At 37.7% G+C, this 19,886-nt stretch overlaps 2 protein-coding genes across 2 annotated transcripts; one reads left to right on the forward strand and one right to left on the reverse strand.

Annotated features, from left to right (window-relative positions):
- The first annotated feature begins 2,837 nt into the window (after positions 1-2,837).
- On the forward strand, positions 2,838-7,310 carry LOC108677061 (epimerase family protein SDR39U1). Its single transcript, XM_018165213.1, has 6 exons — positions 2,838-3,071; positions 3,610-3,716; positions 4,736-4,875; positions 6,276-6,343; positions 6,619-6,765; positions 7,300-7,310. The coding sequence occupies exons 1-6, from the start codon at positions 3,041-3,043 to the stop codon at positions 7,308-7,310; spliced, it is 504 nt and encodes a 167-aa protein (XP_018020702.1). The 5' UTR covers positions 2,838-3,040.
- A 2,085-nt stretch (positions 7,311-9,395) lies between these two features.
- LOC108677068 lies at positions 9,396-15,120 on the reverse strand. Its single transcript, XM_018165220.2, has 2 exons — positions 12,621-15,120; positions 9,396-10,896 (listed from the first exon to the last, which is right to left on the reverse strand). Exons 1-2 carry the CDS (start codon positions 15,009-15,011, stop codon positions 10,675-10,677), a joined length of 2,613 nt encoding a protein of 870 aa, XP_018020709.2. The 5' UTR covers positions 15,012-15,120; the 3' UTR covers positions 9,396-10,674.
- Between the last annotated feature and the right edge of the window lie 4,766 nt (positions 15,121-19,886).

Below are 19,886 nucleotides of genomic sequence, written 5' to 3' on the forward strand. Positions count from 1 at the left end.
GATGAGACATATACCATTCTATTAGCAATTAAAATATCTATCGATTTATGGTAGTTTTTTCAATTTTGTTATTGTTTTGAAAATATTTTAAAAAGGGGTGGGGGGAAATAGGGGAAAATAGAAAAAAATTCGAACATTTTGCAAAAAATGCTCCCCCATACACAAAAATTTGAATTTCGAAAAACGCTACCATAAATCGATAGATATGGTCTTTACGCATCGAATATTTTAAAAAGGGGTGGGGGGAAATAGGGGAAAATAGAAAAAAATTCGAACATTTTGCAAAAAATGCTCCTTCATACACAAAAATTCGAATTTCGAAAAACGCTACCATAAATCGATAGATATGGTCTTTACGCATCGAAGGATATGCGTCTCAATGTTGTAGCTTGAAAATCCCAGGTGGAGATAGATTTCTACCGTACCCCCTTTTTTTGTTGTTTTCTAAGAATTTGGCGTTTTCTTTCATTTTTTCGAAAAATGGTCATGAATAAAAGCTGTCTACTTTTCGGTTTCACAATGGTGTACCAAGTACGCTCCTCTTAATAAAAAAGCCTGAGTTCAGCCGAAGTTGTAGATGGCGTTAGGACTGTCACTATTTGTGAGCCAATCGAGATTTCGATTTTCATATTTAAATGTCTAGCACCATTTTTTTATTCAAATCATGCTCCACATCTGACATTCCTGCATTTGCCCTCAAGAGGGATATCTGTTTTGCGTCAGTGTATACTGTTTTGTGCCACGCGTTTTATGCCAGTACCACTGTGCCGGCACTAACGCCAAACAAGCGCCTGTTTCGAGAAGGCTAAAAGTAAAACAAATAAGATACTTGAAAGTAAGAGAAAGAGGTCGCGGTTGAACCGTGTCACAAGACGGACGTGCGTGCTGCGCGGGATCACAACTGCAAGGAAACACACAGCTAATAATGCGTGCTGCATTATAATTATTAGCGAGTTCTAAATGCTATTGCCGAGTGCGGAGTGATAATTCACATTTAAAAAGTGCTTGATTTTCCTTATTTCACCACTCCGCACTGTCTGGGTTGAATATTATCTGAGATATATGAGTAGACAGGCTCAAACACCATGGTTCAAGTTTCTAGATTCAATATAATATGAAAAGGTATGATGCCTTTGACACCAGTGATATATACTATGGTGCTATTCTATTACAGCGTCAGCTGCTAAAATTACGGAATCACCTGGTTCTCCGCCGCATTTGGTCGATCCATTGTTCGCCATGTGTTCTGCAGTCTGCACTTCAGTCATTTTTTTTTTCAGTGTCGTCACTCGTCAGGAACGTCAGCTTTTACGTGTGACTCACTCAACAGTCTCAACTTCGTTGACAGCCCCTTATCATCTTATGACGTATGTCCCTGTGGGTCTCCAGTCCACTCTCCAGAAATCATTCATTCCCCGTTGCTGAATTGCCTAATTCATTTCATGCCCCTGCTCCTAGTCCTAAGTCGTAACTCGTAAGTCCTACTGATCTCACTAAAAAAACGCACTTAATATTCCGGTGAGCGGTGATCCGGTCAATTTAATTATTTGAGCTGTTAAGTAAGCTACCTCACCTTGCCAATGCCAGGCTGTCAGCGACCTCGCCCCTCGGCCTCGCCGTCACCTCCCAGTCCCACCCACCTCCCACCCACCTCCCAGGCTTCCAGCCTCCCACTCACCCCCGCCTCGGGTCTGCATCAGCAATGAATATCAAGATGAAAAAGACTTGGGAGTTGTATGTCAACAACAACAACAAGGAGCTGGAGCTGAAATTTTCAAGTCAAATTTAAGTCTTTGTTAAATGTTAATTGTTATCAACATTTGCATGGCAACATCATTGAAGTGTCAAGTGTACTCAGTACTCAATACTCATAGTGACAAACCCGTCAAACCGAGGCTTTTATAGAATCATTTAATTTTTAATTTCCTCATTTTCTCAAGATTTAAACCAATTTCTTATGTATGATAATGCAGGTATCCAGGATACTTTACTGGTGGAGTGGTGGTGAGGTGGTCTACATATACTGATATAGCTAGGACTCAAAAATGAACTTGAGGCCTGAGAGGGCAGAGAGGCTGAGGCCTGAGCCCTGAGGTTGAGGGAGAGTCTAAAAAACTCTCTGCTTTGCCACTCATTGGACATGGTTCATACAATATTCCTGAGGCAGAAGGATTCCTAGAATTGGAAACAAGAACCAACTTTCAACTAACACTAGGAGACAGAGTTACAAACTAAAAAACTGATTTGCAACTCTGAACTCATCCCTGTGCCTGCAGGCTGCAATAACATTTCTTCTTGCTTCAAGCATACAAGCAAGACACTGGCATATGTAGTAATAAAATGTTAATTTCATAATATGTAGTAATAAAATGGTAATTTTATAAAAGTTTAAAACAGCCTCAGGAAAGAACCATTAGAGCTACCTCATGGTTCTTTCATAGTTCATGAAAGCTATCTCAGTTTGTTGCAGCATGCAGCCACAGTCACAGTGCCACTTTGTAAAAATTCTCCCTACAAAATGAGATTAAAACACAAAAAATGTAATTCCTTCATTTTTTTATTCAGGCGCTCGCATAGTGACAAACCAGAGATTTTTTAGAATCAGTTCATTTTTAATTTCCTCATTTACTCAAGATTTTAACTAATTTCTTATGTATGATAATGCTGGTATCCATGATACTTTACTGGTCTACTTATAGTACTTGAAAATGAACTTAAGGGAGAGTCTAAAAAACTCTCTGCTTTGCCACTATGGACTCACTCACGCTCCCATTAACTTAAGACAGATTGGCAATCAAGTAAATTCTATTAATCATTTTGTATGTCTTTCATTTTCAGAATAAAAAGTATCTTTATGAAACTGTTTCATTACATAAGTACCCAAACTTCTTGCACAAGCTGTGCTATCACTGCTATGCTGTTTATTGTATGACAGAAGTTTATGGTTTTCTTAAATCTGCATGATCAGCATTATTTTCTTATTGCAACTGGCAGTCTGGCATTAATAAGTGTCTTTCTTGTCAGTTGTCACTAGTCATTGATGGCTTCACAACTTGGAAAAATAGTTGTTGGTAAGTTGGAATTCAAATACTAGAGTTTAGACTCCAATGAGTTAATTAGTATCACATTGTTACTGCTAAAATTCAGCATACATATGATGATCAATTGATCATGATGTTTGTATACTGTGCTGTACATTGTATATTGCTGTGATATGCCAACGCCATGCTCTGGCAAATTGTGATTGATACAGTAATCAATAAATTAATTGTGCCAAAATATATTCTAATGCTATTTTGTATATATGGTATGCTAAAAAGTGATTTATTTGTCTCTGTACAATATGTTTGATTGCTATGTATATAATGTGAATGAAGTATCATGAAATATGCCATCCCACCATTCATTATTAATGTGCTTGTCAAATACAATTAATTTTTGTTTATCATCTAGAAAATGATATGACTTCAAAATGAATTTCAGAGACTCTTCCTTAAAACATTGCATACTGTATATGTTGTGAACAGCTGGGGAAATGTACTCATAGAAAACTAAATGATTTTGAATTAGAAAAATGTAAATGATCTAAACTACTTCTCTGTCCTTCAGGCGGTGGATCAGGATTTATTGGATCTGCCATAACAAGCAAACTTCAAAAGAAAGGCTATGATGTTGTGGTGGTCTCTCGCAAACCTGGAGCATGGAGAATCACTTGGGTTAGAAAAAGAAATATGATCTAAATAATATTAAATGAAATATTCTTTGTTGCACAATTTGCTCCATGCTTAAATATATCTCCAATCATAATTCTTCTGTAGTCTGTTGTTTTTTACTTGCTATTTTTAAAATTTTATATAGGTAATTGTTTCCTCCCTTGGTGACATGTACTAGCATACAATTGTTACCCATGTTCATCTGCTCATCGGCTTCACTCGGTCACTTAGGCTTTACTTGGGCTCCACACTAGTTCCACTTAGCTCCATTTGGGTTAAAGTACTTTATCTTAATTGAGCTTACTTTGTGTTCACTTTGACATCATTCAGGATACGGTTCTATATTGGAGCATGAATACTATCTGGTATCCTGAAAACTGTCTTGTATCTGGTACTGTGGATACTGGTACTGTGCCAGTAGGTATCCTGGTTGTTGCTAGTATTTTGTATGCCATCCATCATCATGGATACCTCCCAAGATAAGCTGATTTTCTGAGATCAGAACAAGAAAATTTCAAGCATTTTTGTTCTATTTTGAGCAATGCCTTTTTCTCTCAAATTTATATATTATAATAAATTGGTGTGATTTAGCAGAAGCTTTTTTTATGCTAATTTGATTGAACACCAAAGCATGCTTCTTATTTGCATTTTAAATGAGTTGAACAAAATTTCTTGCTGGCGCTGGGAGATCAAAAAGCAGGTTGCCTAATAAAATTTTAATAGAATGCAACATTTTGAATATACAATACGGTATTCATTATTATGCAGGTGATGGTTTTGCAACGCTTGAAATTGAACTATTATAATAATAGATACTTTTCTTAATTATTCTTATGAATCACATTTGCGCTTTATTTCCTGTCCCGCTGATATTGAATTCATAATCATCTATAACAGTTATCAATGTTGTACAGGTTTCCTTCATACTCTGTAAGACGATCTGTTCTGTTCATCTATAACAGTTATCAATGTTGTACAGGTTTCCTTCATACTCTGTAAGACGATCTGTTCTGTTTGTTCAGGAGGAACTTTGTACATCAGGCCTGCCTTCAACTTGCGTGGCTGTGGTGAACGTCGCCGGTCAGAACGTCCTCGACCCAATGCGCCGGTGGACTCCAGGCTTCAAACAGAACGTCTGGGCATCCAGAGTTGAGACGACCAGGTGGGTTACTTCCTTCCTCATTTCTTGAAAATAAATCATCTATAAATCATCCATGGGCCTATTTCTTCAGTGCCGACACTTCTATTCTATTAATTTAATTTATAATTGCTTGATGTGTGAATATATTTTGGAATAATTTTTTTTCAGTACAAATATCTGGTCAATAATATGTTGAATTCACTATTTGCTTGATCAATGTTTTAGCATGTTAATGGTTCAAAATATTATCTAGCACTGAATTAGCAGGCCAAACCTGCCATACTGTTAGCCTGCTGTTTATTTGCACATCTAAAGTCAGAGCAATACGGTGTTAATCAGCAATGCAGCAACAAAAATGTTATTTTATATATACGAGGCTTCGTTTCTAAGTTAGTACCGTTTCAAATTACGAGGCTACAGCGCTGCGGCCGCCGTGTAGCTCATGTACGCCGTGTAGCGCATGTACGCCATGTAGCCCATNCGAATCAGTTGAAATTCATCACTAAATCAGTGAAACCAGTATGATGAAGATATTATGAGTATTGGAAAGTGCGGAAATGGTTTGGTGCTTTAAAGCCGCGCAAATATGCATGCTGAGGAACGAAGTGTGACGCCTTCAGTAATTACCGATAAATGATTCAAGAAGTCGGTTGTAAAATGAAATAGAACAGATGATTCACGATGTCGTCCTTAGCTTAGCACTTGAAGAAGCCTCTGGCAATCGGCGCCAGTCCGATGATGACGAAATGAAAACGACCATGAAGCTGTGGATGTCTAATCTGGCAGCAAGTTTCTCTGATGATGCATACAAAAGCCGGTCCCAAGATACTATAAATGTCTTATTATGAATGGGAACTATGGTCCCGAGATACATTAAATGTCTTATTATGAATGGGAACTATGGTCTCGAGATACTATAAATGTCATACGATGAATGGGAACTATGGTCCCGAGATACCTTAAATGTCTTATTATGAATGGGAACTATGGTCCCGAGATACTATAAATGTCTTACTATGAATGGGAACTATGGTCCCGAGATACTATAAATGTCTTACTATGAATGGGAACTATGGTCCCGAGATACTATAAATGTCTTACTATGAATGGGAACTATGGTCTCGAGATACTATAAATGTCTTACGATGAATGAGAACTATGGTCCCGAGATACCTTAAATGTCTTATTATGAATGGGAACTGTGTTGAAAATTAGAGTAAAACATGGCATTTTATTTGATTGGATTACTATTGAAAAAATTTACCTGTTTTTTTATGTCAAATAGTTACTTTATTATCACGCCCCGTATATTTACATCATTTGATACGAGTATTTTTTTTTCATCTATGAACCTTTTTTTGAATGACTGGATTACAAACCTATTTAAGTTGTATTCCTATTCTCCGTGTTGCGTTGTGCAGGTATTTAGCTGAGGCTATAAGGAAGACTGCAGTGAAGCCTAAAGTCTTTGTGTCGATGTCTGGCGTAGGTGAGTATAAACAGGTCCTTGCAAATTATAACTGTTATACTCTAACTGGAGCTTAATAATTGCAGGCACTAAACCTGGGCAACTGCAACTAAAACCGGAGATTGCCTAATAAAATTTGTTTTTTTTTTTTTCCTTCAGTATATTATGTTAATTAATTGATTTTACTATCATAACTCTTTACTTCGTATAGTTTTTCTGTCAAGACTCTTACATCATATTGTTTTACTGCTACTGCCGCTAGTTATGCCTTCCCCGTCTACTGCCTGTAACCACAGGCTACTACCCACCCGGCACGGGCGCTGAGTTCGATGAAGCCTCGGCTGGCGGCGACTTCGACTTCTTGTCGCGACTGTGCGCGGACTGGGAGGCCGCCGCCCGTCTTCCTGACGTGCCCGACGTTCGCACTGTCAGCGTTCGCACCGGTCAGTCCGGTGCATATGTCTTGTTAGGGACTAATGCTATTAACATATACTGAGAGAACTATTGCTTATTTCGTGTATCTAGTAGGTATCTTTCGAATTACGTAGCCTGCACAGTTGCATTACTGAATTAATGAATAATTAACAACCCTTGAATGTTCATTAGCCGCTTCCCAATCAGACAAAAACCCCTTTCCAATCAGACCAATCAGTCATAAACTTCTTTCTAATCAGACCAATCAGACATAAGCCCTTTTCCAATTGACCGCAACGAATTTATGAAACTTGAAATAATATTGAATGAAATCATGATGTATTAAAGAAATGATGATTAATACAATGCAATTATGCGAAGTTGTTATACATGAATTAACTAAATTTTAACCGATATGAAGCCCTCAATACTTGTGTATGTGTTTACAACCTTTACCGAATTCAAGTTTTTTATTGGGGGATGAAATTTAAAGACATTGGGTAAACGGAAATACTGATAATTGTTTTGCATTATATGACTTCAAATTTATTCGTCATTTGTAGCAATAAACTGAAAAAAATCGATTTCTCAATATTTTGTGTTGCTAATAAGTCAGAGGTCAGACTTACATTTTCGTCGTGCACGTCATTTCTCTACCTCTTTACTAGATCTTCATGCTCCCAAGTTTGTTGCAAGGGTTTTTTGCCCGATCATCAGAATCATTCAAAGTTGCTACTGAAAATTATTTCTTCGTGTTTTTAGCTCATCATCTCCACTAAATATCGCTAACGGCCTGAAATTTGTGCCTCTGTGGACATTTCACCTTTTGTATAATCACTGATAATTGCGTACCGTATTCAGTCATAGTAAGTTTTCGTCACTTTGTGATTTCCCTGCAATTGGGCCACTTGATGCCTAGCTTTGTGTGTCAGAAGGCTTGTGAGGCGGGCTCTTGTGCCCCTCTGGACAGGGTTCCTGAGACAGCGAGAAGAGAGCTCGAGGTGCTTTTCAGCAGCGCGGCATTGTTTTGGTGTGACGTCGTTTCTGTTCACCTAGTATACTAAATACGTAATGCTAACGCAGCTTCTTCCACGCCAACTTTAATGCGCTGGAGCCATACATTCAAAACTCGCTAAGTGAACGTAAGTACTTTCGCTCTATTTTCTTGTCCATGATTGGTGGATTTTGCTTGAAAGGCCGTCAATGATTGGTTGATGAACGTATGATCTCTTAAATTTTTTTGAAAGTATCATCCTTGATTGTGCATTTTAAATGCAAGGGGTGCGTTTTATTTTCACGAACTTTAAATGAGCGAAACCTCCTTAATTGAGGACTTTTGTTTGTACTTTCGTGATGAGGTGTAATTAGATATGGATGCGTTTTCACAATTCTGTTGCTAGTCGTCTAGGATGCATTACATTGTTTTTTGTCCGATAAATAGTCAATTTACTTTTCTTTATCAAACATGTCGGATGTTGTGCTTACAAACGAGTATCAGCGCGAAAATACATGTCGTGTTTATCAGAAGGTACTACTTGCCCAGCGTTGTAACTTTTCCTTTGTAAATTGTGACGGTTCTATATTAAAAACTGTGGTAACGTCAGATATTTCTTTGAAGAAAAAAGATTATTCTTTCCTGAAACCGTTCTTTCAAAATTTGTTTCTGTCTTTAAACTAGTATTCATCGCATGCCTTTTTCTGTGATGTTGAACTGAACTTCGGCCAATTTCTATTATCTCTAAAGCGGCCTCTAGACGCACAATATTTTTATGTTGTTCAATATTATTGAGCGTCTAGGGGCCAATTTGACGGGTTGCGCAACTACGCCCCTAGACGTACAACCATGTTGCGCTAACAGTCCCTGTCATACTCATGAAGTTAACCTGTTGACCGAAACTGAATCGTGTTGTGTCATGATTTTGTGGCCGAAAGCTGTAGAATATAGAAGGGTCGCAAAAAGCGAGAAATAGTTCAAGTACTGGCTTATTGACAGAGAATTTTATTTAAAAAGTCATTAAATAGGTAATGTAATGTGAGTGCTGTCTAAACAGTATCTCATACTGCTCCCATTTTTCGAACTACTGTTATCGTCTATGCATTTAAAATCCCATGAAGCTTGGGGAACACTATAAAGCTTAATGAAGTCTAGAAGAAGTTTCTTTCGCCTGCCATGATACGGACCAGTGATCGACATAACCATTTTGAACGACCGTTAGGAACGCACTTGACGAGATTATTGCACAATATCTTCCCGTTTGTGCCAAATATTTTCAATATTCTCAAAAATCACATAATATATTGCGCAACCCGTCAATAGACGCTCAATAATATTGAGCGTCTAGGAGCTGTTTTAAGTGTCACAAGTCGTTGCTGTCACTCACGTCGCGTGTAAACGTTTCACTTTCGAGAGGCTGTCTTGCCCAAGCGGTGACTTTGTGTACTAACTTAGTAAACAATCTAAACGCGCCGTCGCTCGATGTCAAAGCCGCACCACAACAAACTCGGCTTTGCTTGAACATCAACGACAGGAATAGACTTGAGGAACGGTCTCAAAAGTTGACGTAGCTATTGCTTTGAATTTCTTTTTACAAACACCATCAATTTTTGGCGAACAGAATTCCGCATAAAAATGTGAAAACTAATGTTTAGAATATCCCGTCCAGGATTATTCGAGTAAATTTTTGTAAACTTACGAATTCCAAAACTGTATTTGGACGGTCGGGAGATCTAACTCCTTCAGATTATGTTTGTAATAAACAATCTCACTGCCTCCCTAAATCATAGTTTTAACTTTTTCTTACTTTTTTCGCCGGCTCTGACAACATAACTTTCGTTTAGTTTAAAAGCCTATTTTTTCAGCCGTCGTCAGGCTCCTTGGTTGCGAGACTACCGTCTTCAATTAACGACTTGATATGCCTTCGCTTTATTGCATCAGAATTTTTTATTTATCTCCCGTGTTCTGTTCTAATTACAGTGATTCTATTTCAGAAGTGGCTGAAATGACACTTGTGAAATTCGGATAGCATGTTTGCCATTGCAATGTGAATAAACTTCTAGGCTTGGGGGAATTTTCAAGTTTAATTCTTCATCAATGAAACTGAATCTAATGAGCCCAATGGAGAGAACACAAATTATTTGATAATGAAACATTTACACATAAATACAGTGAAAATAATGCATGACTTAATAATAAAATAATAATGAAAATTACGCGTGCTCCAGTAATCTACGGAATTTGCACCCAACGTTTGATTATATCCAGCTAACTTAGTGTGTAAACTGAAATTTCTTTACGAATTGATTCTTTGAAAAACCTATGAATGTAAGTTAAATAACACAGACATCTTTCAGAACATTAGAGGCTTAAATATTTTGTTCGATATCAAATGATAGGGATGTTTTTCTCACGCCTGAGGATGTATTCAACGTCAATAAGGAACTTAAGCAACTAAAGTAATAGAGGCGTTGACTACGGCAATAGGCCAAATCTGACCTGTCGCTGATTCTAGAAATCGCATAAATCTCACAGCTCACTGGGGTCTCGCACACGCAACTCATTTTCCCGATCTTGCTATTCTCAACACCCCGGCAACTTCGTATATTTTGACTAGAACTGTCCCTGGAAGCTGGGATCGAACCCGCAACTCGCTGCTCCAATCCTGGTACTTTGAACTGTTACCACCTGCCCTTTCCGACCTATAAATGATTTAACCTTCGGAAAAATTACCGTAAAATGTTTAACGGGAGAAACGTTAACATAAGAATGATAACAGACATAACACTAGAGCTAAAATGTTCAGAAATACATAAATCCTGAGACATTTAAATACGTTTACAATATTCCTACAGTTAAGGAACGTCTTGATGTATGGGACGATCCGCATAAAGTCAGTTGCTCTAAAAATATACAATCGGTTTCATTAATGCCTAAAACAGATCTAAATAACTCCTACGATAATATTAGTTTTAAAGTCGCATGTCTTGACGTGTTCCAGCATCAGCGAGTACGGCAGCTGTTCAGAACATCCGTTGTTCGCGTAGTTGCAGCTAACGGGCCTGTGCGAGCAGTACGCTTCGTGTTCCGTTTTCTCGGCCTGCACTATGAGACGCGTGCAGCCATGAGACGAGAAGCGGCAGGGTAGCTTGAGCAGATGATAAACCTGTGATAAGATAAGAAGTTATGAGCTGTACGGACGCGTCTGGTGCTGGCATGGCTTCTGACCACATTACTTGTACTTCGAACTAAAGATAAACGAGATCAACCTCATGAATGTGATGTTGAGTCTCGGTTAAGAGCAGCAATGATTTTCTGTTATGAGTTATGAAACCTGCAGATCACTAGTGAAAATTTTGTAAATGCAAAACTTTCATTTAAATCACTAGTTAATTACAGTATAATTATATTATAAACTATTCATGTCTTAGTCATTATAATACATGAGACTATTTTTTGCTCAGGAAGCCTAGTGTTGTATAATATCATTTAGATAATAAGTTTAACCGAATACAGAACGCGCGGCAAGCGAATCAGACGCGCCATTAGTCAACTTTGACAGAAGGTGAAATCGAAGTGAAAGAAAATGTGCCAGCATTTAAAATAGGCGACAAGAGCGAGTGTTCCTGTCACCCATCTTGAAGGTCGTTACGCTTATCTTATTTTTACTACCCACAAATGAAAAGTCAGCAATGAAACGTCAAACAGAAAGAAAAAATGTAACTCTGTATTCACTGCAGTGAGTGACAGAGAGCGCATTTTCTCGTCGACGAAAACTTGAGGTCACGGACAGACGGACGGACAGACGGACAGACAGATGGACACAGACGAGCACAATAGTGAATTTTTTCCCTAAATGAGAAAATGCGCTAAAAATGATCTGTGCTGCATGTGAAAGGCACATACATAATTATTACTGCTTGTGCCAAACGTTGATTCAGTAGTCAATATTGCATCTACGAGGCATGTTTTTTAAGTAAGTACCGTTTTGGAAGAAAAAAGACGTGCAAAGATATCGCAATAATTTTTTTTAACATGAAAGCCTGCACCTTAATTTATTTTTCTACATAATTTCCGTGAATATTGAGGCACTTGTCATAACGTGGCACCAGTTTTTGAATACCCTCATGATAAAATTCTGCCACCTGACTTGTTAACCACTGACTTGTTAACCACTCATCAAATCATTTAAATGGGAAACTCTATATCATCCTACATACAGCCCTGATCTGGCACTTAGTGACTACCATTTCTTCCTGCACTTAAAGAAGCTAAATCTTGCAAGATATTGCAAGATATTGCAAGATATTACTAAATCTTGCAAGATATTGCAAGATATTGCTAAAGCTTGCAAGATATTGCAAGATATTGCAAGATATTGCTAGGTATTGCAAGATATTGCTAAATCTTGCAAGATATTGCTAAATCTTGCAAGATATTGCAAGCACGTGGGCGGTCGGCGTCTTCAAGACGATAACGAAGTCAAAACATTTGTGATGCAGTGGTTAACAAGACAGGCGGCAGAATTTTATCAGAGGGGTATTCAAAAAACTGGTGCCACGTTATGACAAGTGCCTCAATATTCACGGAAATTATGTGGAAAAGTAGATTAAGGTTCAGGCTTCCATGTAAAAATAAAATTATTGCGATATATTTGCACGTCATTTTTTAATTCCAAAAACTGTACTTACTTAAAAAACATGCCTCGTATTAATGCAAGTAAAGAACAGTCGATCATCTTCCTAACATGGGCCTGAAATAGGCCATGGGCCTATTTCTTCAGTGCCGACACTTCTATTCTATTCTAAAGGAAAAATTATAGTGTGCAGCTAGAGGAAACATCAGTCGCAAAGTTTAGGAATAATTTGGAGGGAGCAAATTTCTTCTCACCTGCTCCATCATGACATTGCAGCCTTCGGCGTAACGTTGTTTGCATATGGGGCACACGTTCTTAGAATTAAGCTTACATTGAGAACACACAATGTGTCCTTTCCGGCACTGTGGAAGAGGAGGAGACATCAACATCTGGCATCCTGGACACAGGAATAACTTAAGAAGCTCTTCATAAGCGATTAAAGAGGGGTCGCCACCGATGCTCCCGTTACAGGCAGCTGTGGCAGATGCAATAGCCCGTCGAAACTCCCCACTCTGTTCAGAAGTTTCTGTTCTTTTAAAGATGATTTCACTTTTCGATGGTTTTGATATTTTACGGACAAAGTTAGTCCCCATCTGTCGGATCGTTTTGTTCTTTCTATTCTCCATGGTTGAGCTCAAAGAACTGGACTCTGATCCAACCGGACTGGAATTAGCCATTTTGTCCCCTGTTCTGTGTCGCTTAGGAGAACTTATAAACCTCCTAAAGTTCTGAAAATGGAAATAGTCGCCAGACAAACACTGACTACTTGAAGAATGACACCGGTGCCGCAAGAGAGAGCTGGCGTTTGATTCGTGCTTCGATTTTGTCAAGTATTTGTCGTTGAAACTTGCACTTCGACCAACTGTTATTGCAGTAGGGACTGGGAGCGTTGAACTAACCACGGTTGGTTTTCCTGACTTCGAATCATTATCAGTAAAGATATTGATATCGTCTTTCGAAGTCAAAGTGCTTACTTTCCCGCCTTTGAATTTACGTTCTCTCACAATCAACTCTGTTTCAAAAACGTCACTCTGCAAATTTATGTCGTCTTTCCACTCGTTGAGGAAAACTTGAGGATTTACCACACCAGTCTTACCTTGCGAAACAATCGTGCCTTCATTTATTTCCTGAGTCACACTTTCACCTGATTTACTCAGACTTAAGTCGGAATTTCTCCTGAGTAATTTCTTTTCGTGACCAGATGAGATATGAATATTTTTATAACTGTTTGAATCGAAAAACGAATTCAAATTTTCCCTATTACCATCATTTCTGCAGTTATGGTCAAATTTTTGGCGCGTGTACAACTTTTTGGGCTGGAGATCAACAACCGCGTGGGCTGAAGAGTCACGGGCAACTCTTGCATCAGTCAAGTGAGAACCCGCGGCTTGTCTATCCTCGTCCTTGTCAGATGCTGGTAGACGGCGACTGCTGCCTGACGCAGCAACACACTTGCCAAGAAGGAAGTCTTGTCGCGTTAGGGACCCTTCCCGCTTATCACTACATGTAATCTTACTGGTTTTGTTGCATAAACCTGAGGTAAAATTAGAGGCTTCTACCTTCGACACTCCAGTATTTTCCTGTTTGTTGTAACTACGATCGATACCAAAGCCTTGAAGTTCGTTTTTGATTCCAGGATAAACCCCTCGATCGGTAAGCAGTTGTTGATTGCTGGTCGAAGGAAAAATTTGAGGGCATGTAAGTAATTTGTTGCGAGATTTTTCCGTTCTGCCACAAATAGTTTGGTATTTTATTGCCGAAGAAGCACTTCTCCTGGTCTTATCAGAATGGTTGTTACAATAGGCATGGAATTGGACAGGATTATGCGTGATAATTTTTGACTTATCTTCTGACTTTAATAACGCTGATGACGCCGCAATCCCCGTTGGATGGTTTTGTTTCATCTCATCATGATAAGTTGAGTGATATTTGTTCACTTCAGTGAATTCCTGCTGCGTCAAATCTGAGAATAAATAATTTTGTTCCGTTTGCGTTCCTGCATCATATGTATAGGTTGTTAATCGTCCACTATCTATAAGAGAAGAAGTTTCATTAGTTTGGTTTTCATAACCCTTCCGCATGTCGCTATTTACAGCAGCACTGCAATATTTTGTCGTAGAAAAAGCACTTTCCTTGACTTTCTTGTTAGGAGACGCTGTGCACAATTTCGTTAAGTGATTTTCTGGTTTATGAGATATAAGTCTGCTTGAAGAAGCGCCTTCGCTTTTTATTTTCAATTCCTGACTTTTCTTAATTTGTTTTGAAGTAATAAGCACATCCCTGTTCGCGATATTTCCGTACATTGATTGTTTTGAAAAATGGTGAACTTTCAACTGAGGAGGCGGAGTTTCATGTTTTAAAAAGATGTTAGATGTTGCTGTCAAAGCTGGGTCTTCTGTTTCGCTTACGCATGATTTGTATGAATCCGATTCTTCGCTATTTGACCGTGACTCGGTAAGAGCGTGACTTTCCAATTCTCCAATTTCTCGTTCAGCAACAATAATCTCTTTGTCTAAATTATCGTTTTTATCTTCATCCTCTCCACACAAGGATGACTTAGAACGTAAATGGTTACTGACGGTTTCGACGAATTCTGAATCTTGTTTGTCCACAGAGAAATTGACAGCTCCTTCGCTAGTATTCATTAAAATTTGGGAGTAAATAAGGTTCTCTCTAAAGTCCAAATTTTTTTTCGGCTCATTGAACTTATCTTGTGACTCGGAAGACAATGCAGGACCAGAACTGGAGTCGATCGTGTGGTGCTGAGGCGAAGATCTAGTAAATTGCAACCGTCTAATAGTTTTACCGTCAAAGTCCCATTCACTCATAATGTGCTGGTCTTAAACTATTTCAGCCAGGTCGATAGTGGCTCTTCACTTGGGCAGCCAAAATAAGAAATTAAATCAAAAGTTTTATTTGCGCCTGATGAAAACAAACAAATTCGATATATATAAAAAATGTACCTCATTTTTTATTCTTTCAAAACTGTAATTAATTTCGGTTGATAAACTTTAAACTGAGGGAACTGTACACTGCCCTTCAATGTTTGTTTCGAATTCATTTTTTTTATTGGAAGAATGTCAAATACTTCGTGCCTAGTATCACTTCATAGGAATGAACTTTGGTTCATGTTGCACGAAATTAATTAAGCTAATAACTATATTTCACTTCTCATCATTGAAGTTTATTAGACATATCCCATAACTAAGTGTAGCCTTGTGTCATGCTTCACTTCTTATCATTGAAGTATATCAGACACATCCCATTACTGTGTGTAGCCTTGTATCATGCTTCACTTCTTATCATTGAAGTATATCAGACATATCCCTTTGCTGAGTGTAGCCTTGTGTCATGCTTCACTTCTTATCATTGAAGTATATTAGACATATCCCATTACTGTGTGTAGCCTTGTGTCATGCTTCACTTCTTATCATTGAAGTTTATTAAACATATCCCATTACTGAGTGTAGCCTTGTGTCATGCTTCACTTCTTATCATTGAAGTATATCAGACATATCCCATTACTGAATGTAGCCTTGTGTCATGCTTCACTTCTTATCATTGAAGTATATTAGACATAGTCCATTGCTGAATGCAGCCTTGTGTCATGCTTCACTTCTTACCATTGAAGTTTATTAAACATATCCCATTACTGAATGCAGCCTTGTGTCATGCAAAACGTTGAAGGCACTTATAATGCACAGGGGAGCACAACGCGGACATTCCTGCAACACTGCCGAAACTAAGAATAAACTGGAGGAGAGGGACGAGCGTCACGTGGCCGGGAGCTGGGAGCTGTGAGCCTCGTAACGAGATTAGAGAGAACTTCATGCGCCTCTGCCCTGATTTGCGACTCTGTTCAATGATCCTCGTGTTCACTGCATTAGAAATTCTTTTTGTGTGCCACGATCCTCGTGTTCACTGCATTAGAAATATATTCTTTTTGTGTGCCACGATCCTCGTGTTCACTGGGTAAGAAATGTATTCTTTTTGTGTGAACCGATGGGATGATTCTTTCATTGCTGTTATAGAATAAGAAATTTATTCTTTTTGTGTGCCACGATCCTAATAAGAAATGTATTCTTTTTGTGTGAACCGATGGGATGATTCTTTCATTGCTGTTATAGAATAAGAAATTTATTCTTTTTGTGTGCCGCTACACAGTATCCTCGTGTTCACTGCATAAGAAATGTATTCTTTTTGTGTGAACCGATGGGATGATTCTTTCATTGCTGTTATAGAATAAGAAATTTATTCTTTTTGTGTGCCGCTACACAGTGTTAACCGAAGGTATGATTGTTGTGATGGATTGGCATTTCTTAAGCTAAGAACTTTCTTATGTTGGGGATTTAAATATGTACAACAGTGATCTGAAGGGAATCATATTTTTTTGTGATTATTGATCCTTCAGCATTATATGAGATGTCCATGAAGCCACAAATTGAATGTATTCGAGAACAATCTTTAACGCACGCGATTTTAGCACTTAATACTTAATAATACTCTGAACACTTCATGCTTAATACTACGCTTCATGTTTATTTATATTAACTTTTCATTCTGTTACTGTGAAATCTTTATATTTAGATGATCCTCTTTCGACATTATCGCGCATATAACAAACCATGGTGATTTTTGTGCAACTTCTATTTTATACCCAAATGAACCCTGATTGATCTTAATTTGTATTGTCGATTGACAGTATACTTGCCTAAAGATATGACTGGATGGAAAATTCTGTATCTCCAACAACTTTTCAGAAGTAACATTGATGCAATCCCGAGAACCGGCAGGTTTTAAGTTCCTCAGCGTAAACCTCCGAATTATCAACATTTTTATTATTCTGATGTTATATCTCTACAAATTATTTTTGTCGATAGTTTGATTGACCGGTTCAAGGTTCCCCCAAGAAACCACGTCAACGCCGTGTTGGCAGTAGCAAAAATAACATCTCGAAAAGTTAAAACTTGGAAAGAATTGATGGACCATGTTGAAGCTAGCAATAAAAAAATGCCTGAATGCGTTCCTTGAGTATTGCTGGCAACTTTTGCGTTCAAAATTATCAGAAAGCTTTTTAACGTTAAAAACAATCTTAAATGTCTTTAAAATGAAAGTTTTAAAAGTGCGAAGGCGATTAAATAATTGAAATATAATTTTTAGTTTGTTTTCTGCATTGTTTATTTACAGGTAAAGAACTAAATTTCCTTCAACTTTCAAAACTGAGAAGAATTCTTTCAGTTCCAGTGCTGATAATGTTTTGGAAGGAGTTCCCTAAACTATATACCATTTTAGTTAAAAAGTTATTGACTGGATAGAAGTGAACAGGATTCTAGAATTATTTATTCTGAGCAACGCTAGATAAGCTGATGAAACAATGAACTTTAAAATACCTTTTATTATGAATTAAATCCAGTTTAAACTAGCAGTTGATTTCAATGTCGTAAATCTTCACTTTTCCAATCCAAATAACAAATTTAAGTTCATAAGGACAAACCATAATTCACTTTTTGACTACTTTGATTTCAGAATTGAACCGGAGATTCGAACTTAGCTCTCTCTAGATTTAAGATTTAATTTCATAGATTTTTTTTCAAAAGGTGTATAACTCGCAAGATAAGATCTGCCAAGACATAATGCCAAAGGTTAGCATTTTCAATCCTAAACAAGAATGACTAAATGTGGAAAGACATTTATGGAATCAGGGCAGTATTATTTTTTAAGACATATAACTAGTAATACTAGATCTATTAAGACATGCGGCCAAAGATAAGCATATTTTCGATGGTAGCATTTTTATAAAGCTTATTTATATCATTCGAGATATGAAGCCTGAGGCTAGAACTTGTTCCAAGCCGTGTAACTTGCAAGACAAGATCTACCAAGACATACAAATTAATGCATGAGGTAGGCATTCTAACGATGTTAGAATTTTTATGGTGCTTGTAATTCACGAATTAGGATCTATCTGGCATGAGGCCAGAGATGCCGTGGAGCAGAGCAGCACCTCTTAGCAGTTTCATACGCGCTATAATGTGCTAGACAAGCTGCGGCAGAACACGAGGCGTGAATATCTTATTTTTTGAGGCGAGCAACTCAGTAAACTTCCACTTTTAGATATGTGAAGATGTAAGGCTGGCTGTTTGTAGTTTGTAGTCATGTCTCTCGAACTATAATCTGTGTTCATATTGTTTTTTTTTCAGCTATCATCACTTTAGTTGTATCCAGTGATATTTTATATACTTTCAAATTAGCATTACCATTCACAAAACAAAACGCTCCCGTCGGCTTTTTTCTATAAGCCAGTGACAAGTGATTTGTTGATCTGCCGCCTGCGTATTCAATGTTTGCAGTATTTTATGTTTGCCGTATTCAATGTTTGCCGTATTTTATGTTTGCCGTATTTTATGTTTGCCGTATTCAGTGTTTGCCGTATTCAATGTTTGCCGTATTCAATGTTTGCCGTATTCAATGTTTGCCGTATTCAATGTTTGCCGTATTCAATGTTTGCCGTATTCAATGTTTGCCGTATTCTATGTTTGCTGTGCTCAATGTTTGCCGTAAATGTTTGCCGTATTCAATGTTTGCCGTGTTCAATGTTTGCCGTATTCAATGTTTGCCTTATTCTATGTTTGCCATGTTCAATGTTTGCCGTATTCTATGTTTGTCGTGTTCAATGTATGCCGTGTTCAATGTTTGCCGTATTCTATGTTTGCCTTATTCAATATTTGCCGTATTCAATGTTTGCCGTATTCAATGTTTGCGGTGCTCAATGTTTAAGTCAGCTAAATTATCATATAATTATGATGTAAGGAGAGCGCGTCTATCCACTTACTGCGCGAAAGAAAATGCATATTAAACACATGGTAAAATATTTTCCCCTAAGATGCCCAATACCTTCTGACGTCAGGCAATGCGGCATGAGTTGCGTTGTTAATCTTGTGCTGATGGACGAGGCCTGATATAAGCTTCTAATTTAAGCCGCCATACAACGGCCTCAGCTGCCTGACGATGGTCTGACAGACATGCATGCGTACACTGAGCATATATACTCATAATAAGTTACAAATAAAAAAAGAGTGGGACGTTCACATGTATTTTTTTTAATGGTAAACAATACGACTTAATACAAAGCTTGAATTAAGCTATCAAGAAAGCTATTAAATTTCTTTATATATGAAGTCGAATTATAATAATAATATATCCATCGAGTGGCGTAATCTATTGAGTTGCATTAATCTATCTCTAATGAAAATAGTAATCATTAAAAGTATGTTGTTGAATAGTATCAACAAACTGAATTTTGATGAGATTGGGATTTGTAGAAAGCAAATGAAAATCAACTAAGATTTCCATGACAACAGCCTAACACAGAGGCTGGAAGTATACATGGCATCCCATACAGGAGCACTCGAGCCAGGGATTATAACATTTCTCAATAATGTTTAACAAAATTTTAGGCAAGTGCCATTAAAAATGGCAGACTTTCTTCAATTCTAGTTCATAATTTCTTGCACAGCTGC

The sequence above is a fragment of the Hyalella azteca genome, unplaced genomic scaffold (genome assembly GCF_000764305.2).
Source record: "Hyalella azteca isolate HAZT.00-mixed unplaced genomic scaffold, Hazt_2.0.2 contig15264, whole genome shotgun sequence".
NCBI classification, from domain to species: domain Eukaryota; kingdom Metazoa; phylum Arthropoda; class Malacostraca; order Amphipoda; family Hyalellidae; genus Hyalella; species Hyalella azteca.

Bases quoted from the DNA above. Each gene is read 5' to 3' on its own strand.
- LOC108677068 (XM_018165220.2), bottom strand. From the start codon at position 15,011: ATGAATACTAGCGAAGGAGCTGTCAATTTCTCTGTGGACAAACAAGAT. The intron at 10,897-12,620 runs GTGAGAAGAAAT...ATCTTATCACAG, and splicing joins GCAATGTCATGATGGAGCAG to GTTTATCATCTGCTCAAGCT.
- LOC108677061 (XM_018165213.1), top strand. From the start codon at position 3,041: ATGGCTTCACAACTTGGAAAAATAGTTGTTG. The intron at 3,072-3,609 runs GTAAGTTGGAAT...TCTGTCCTTCAG, and splicing joins ACTTGGAAAAATAGTTGTTG to GCGGTGGATCAGGATTTATT. The intron at 3,717-4,735 runs GTTAGAAAAAGA...CTGTTTGTTCAG, and splicing joins GAGCATGGAGAATCACTTGG to GAGGAACTTTGTACATCAGG.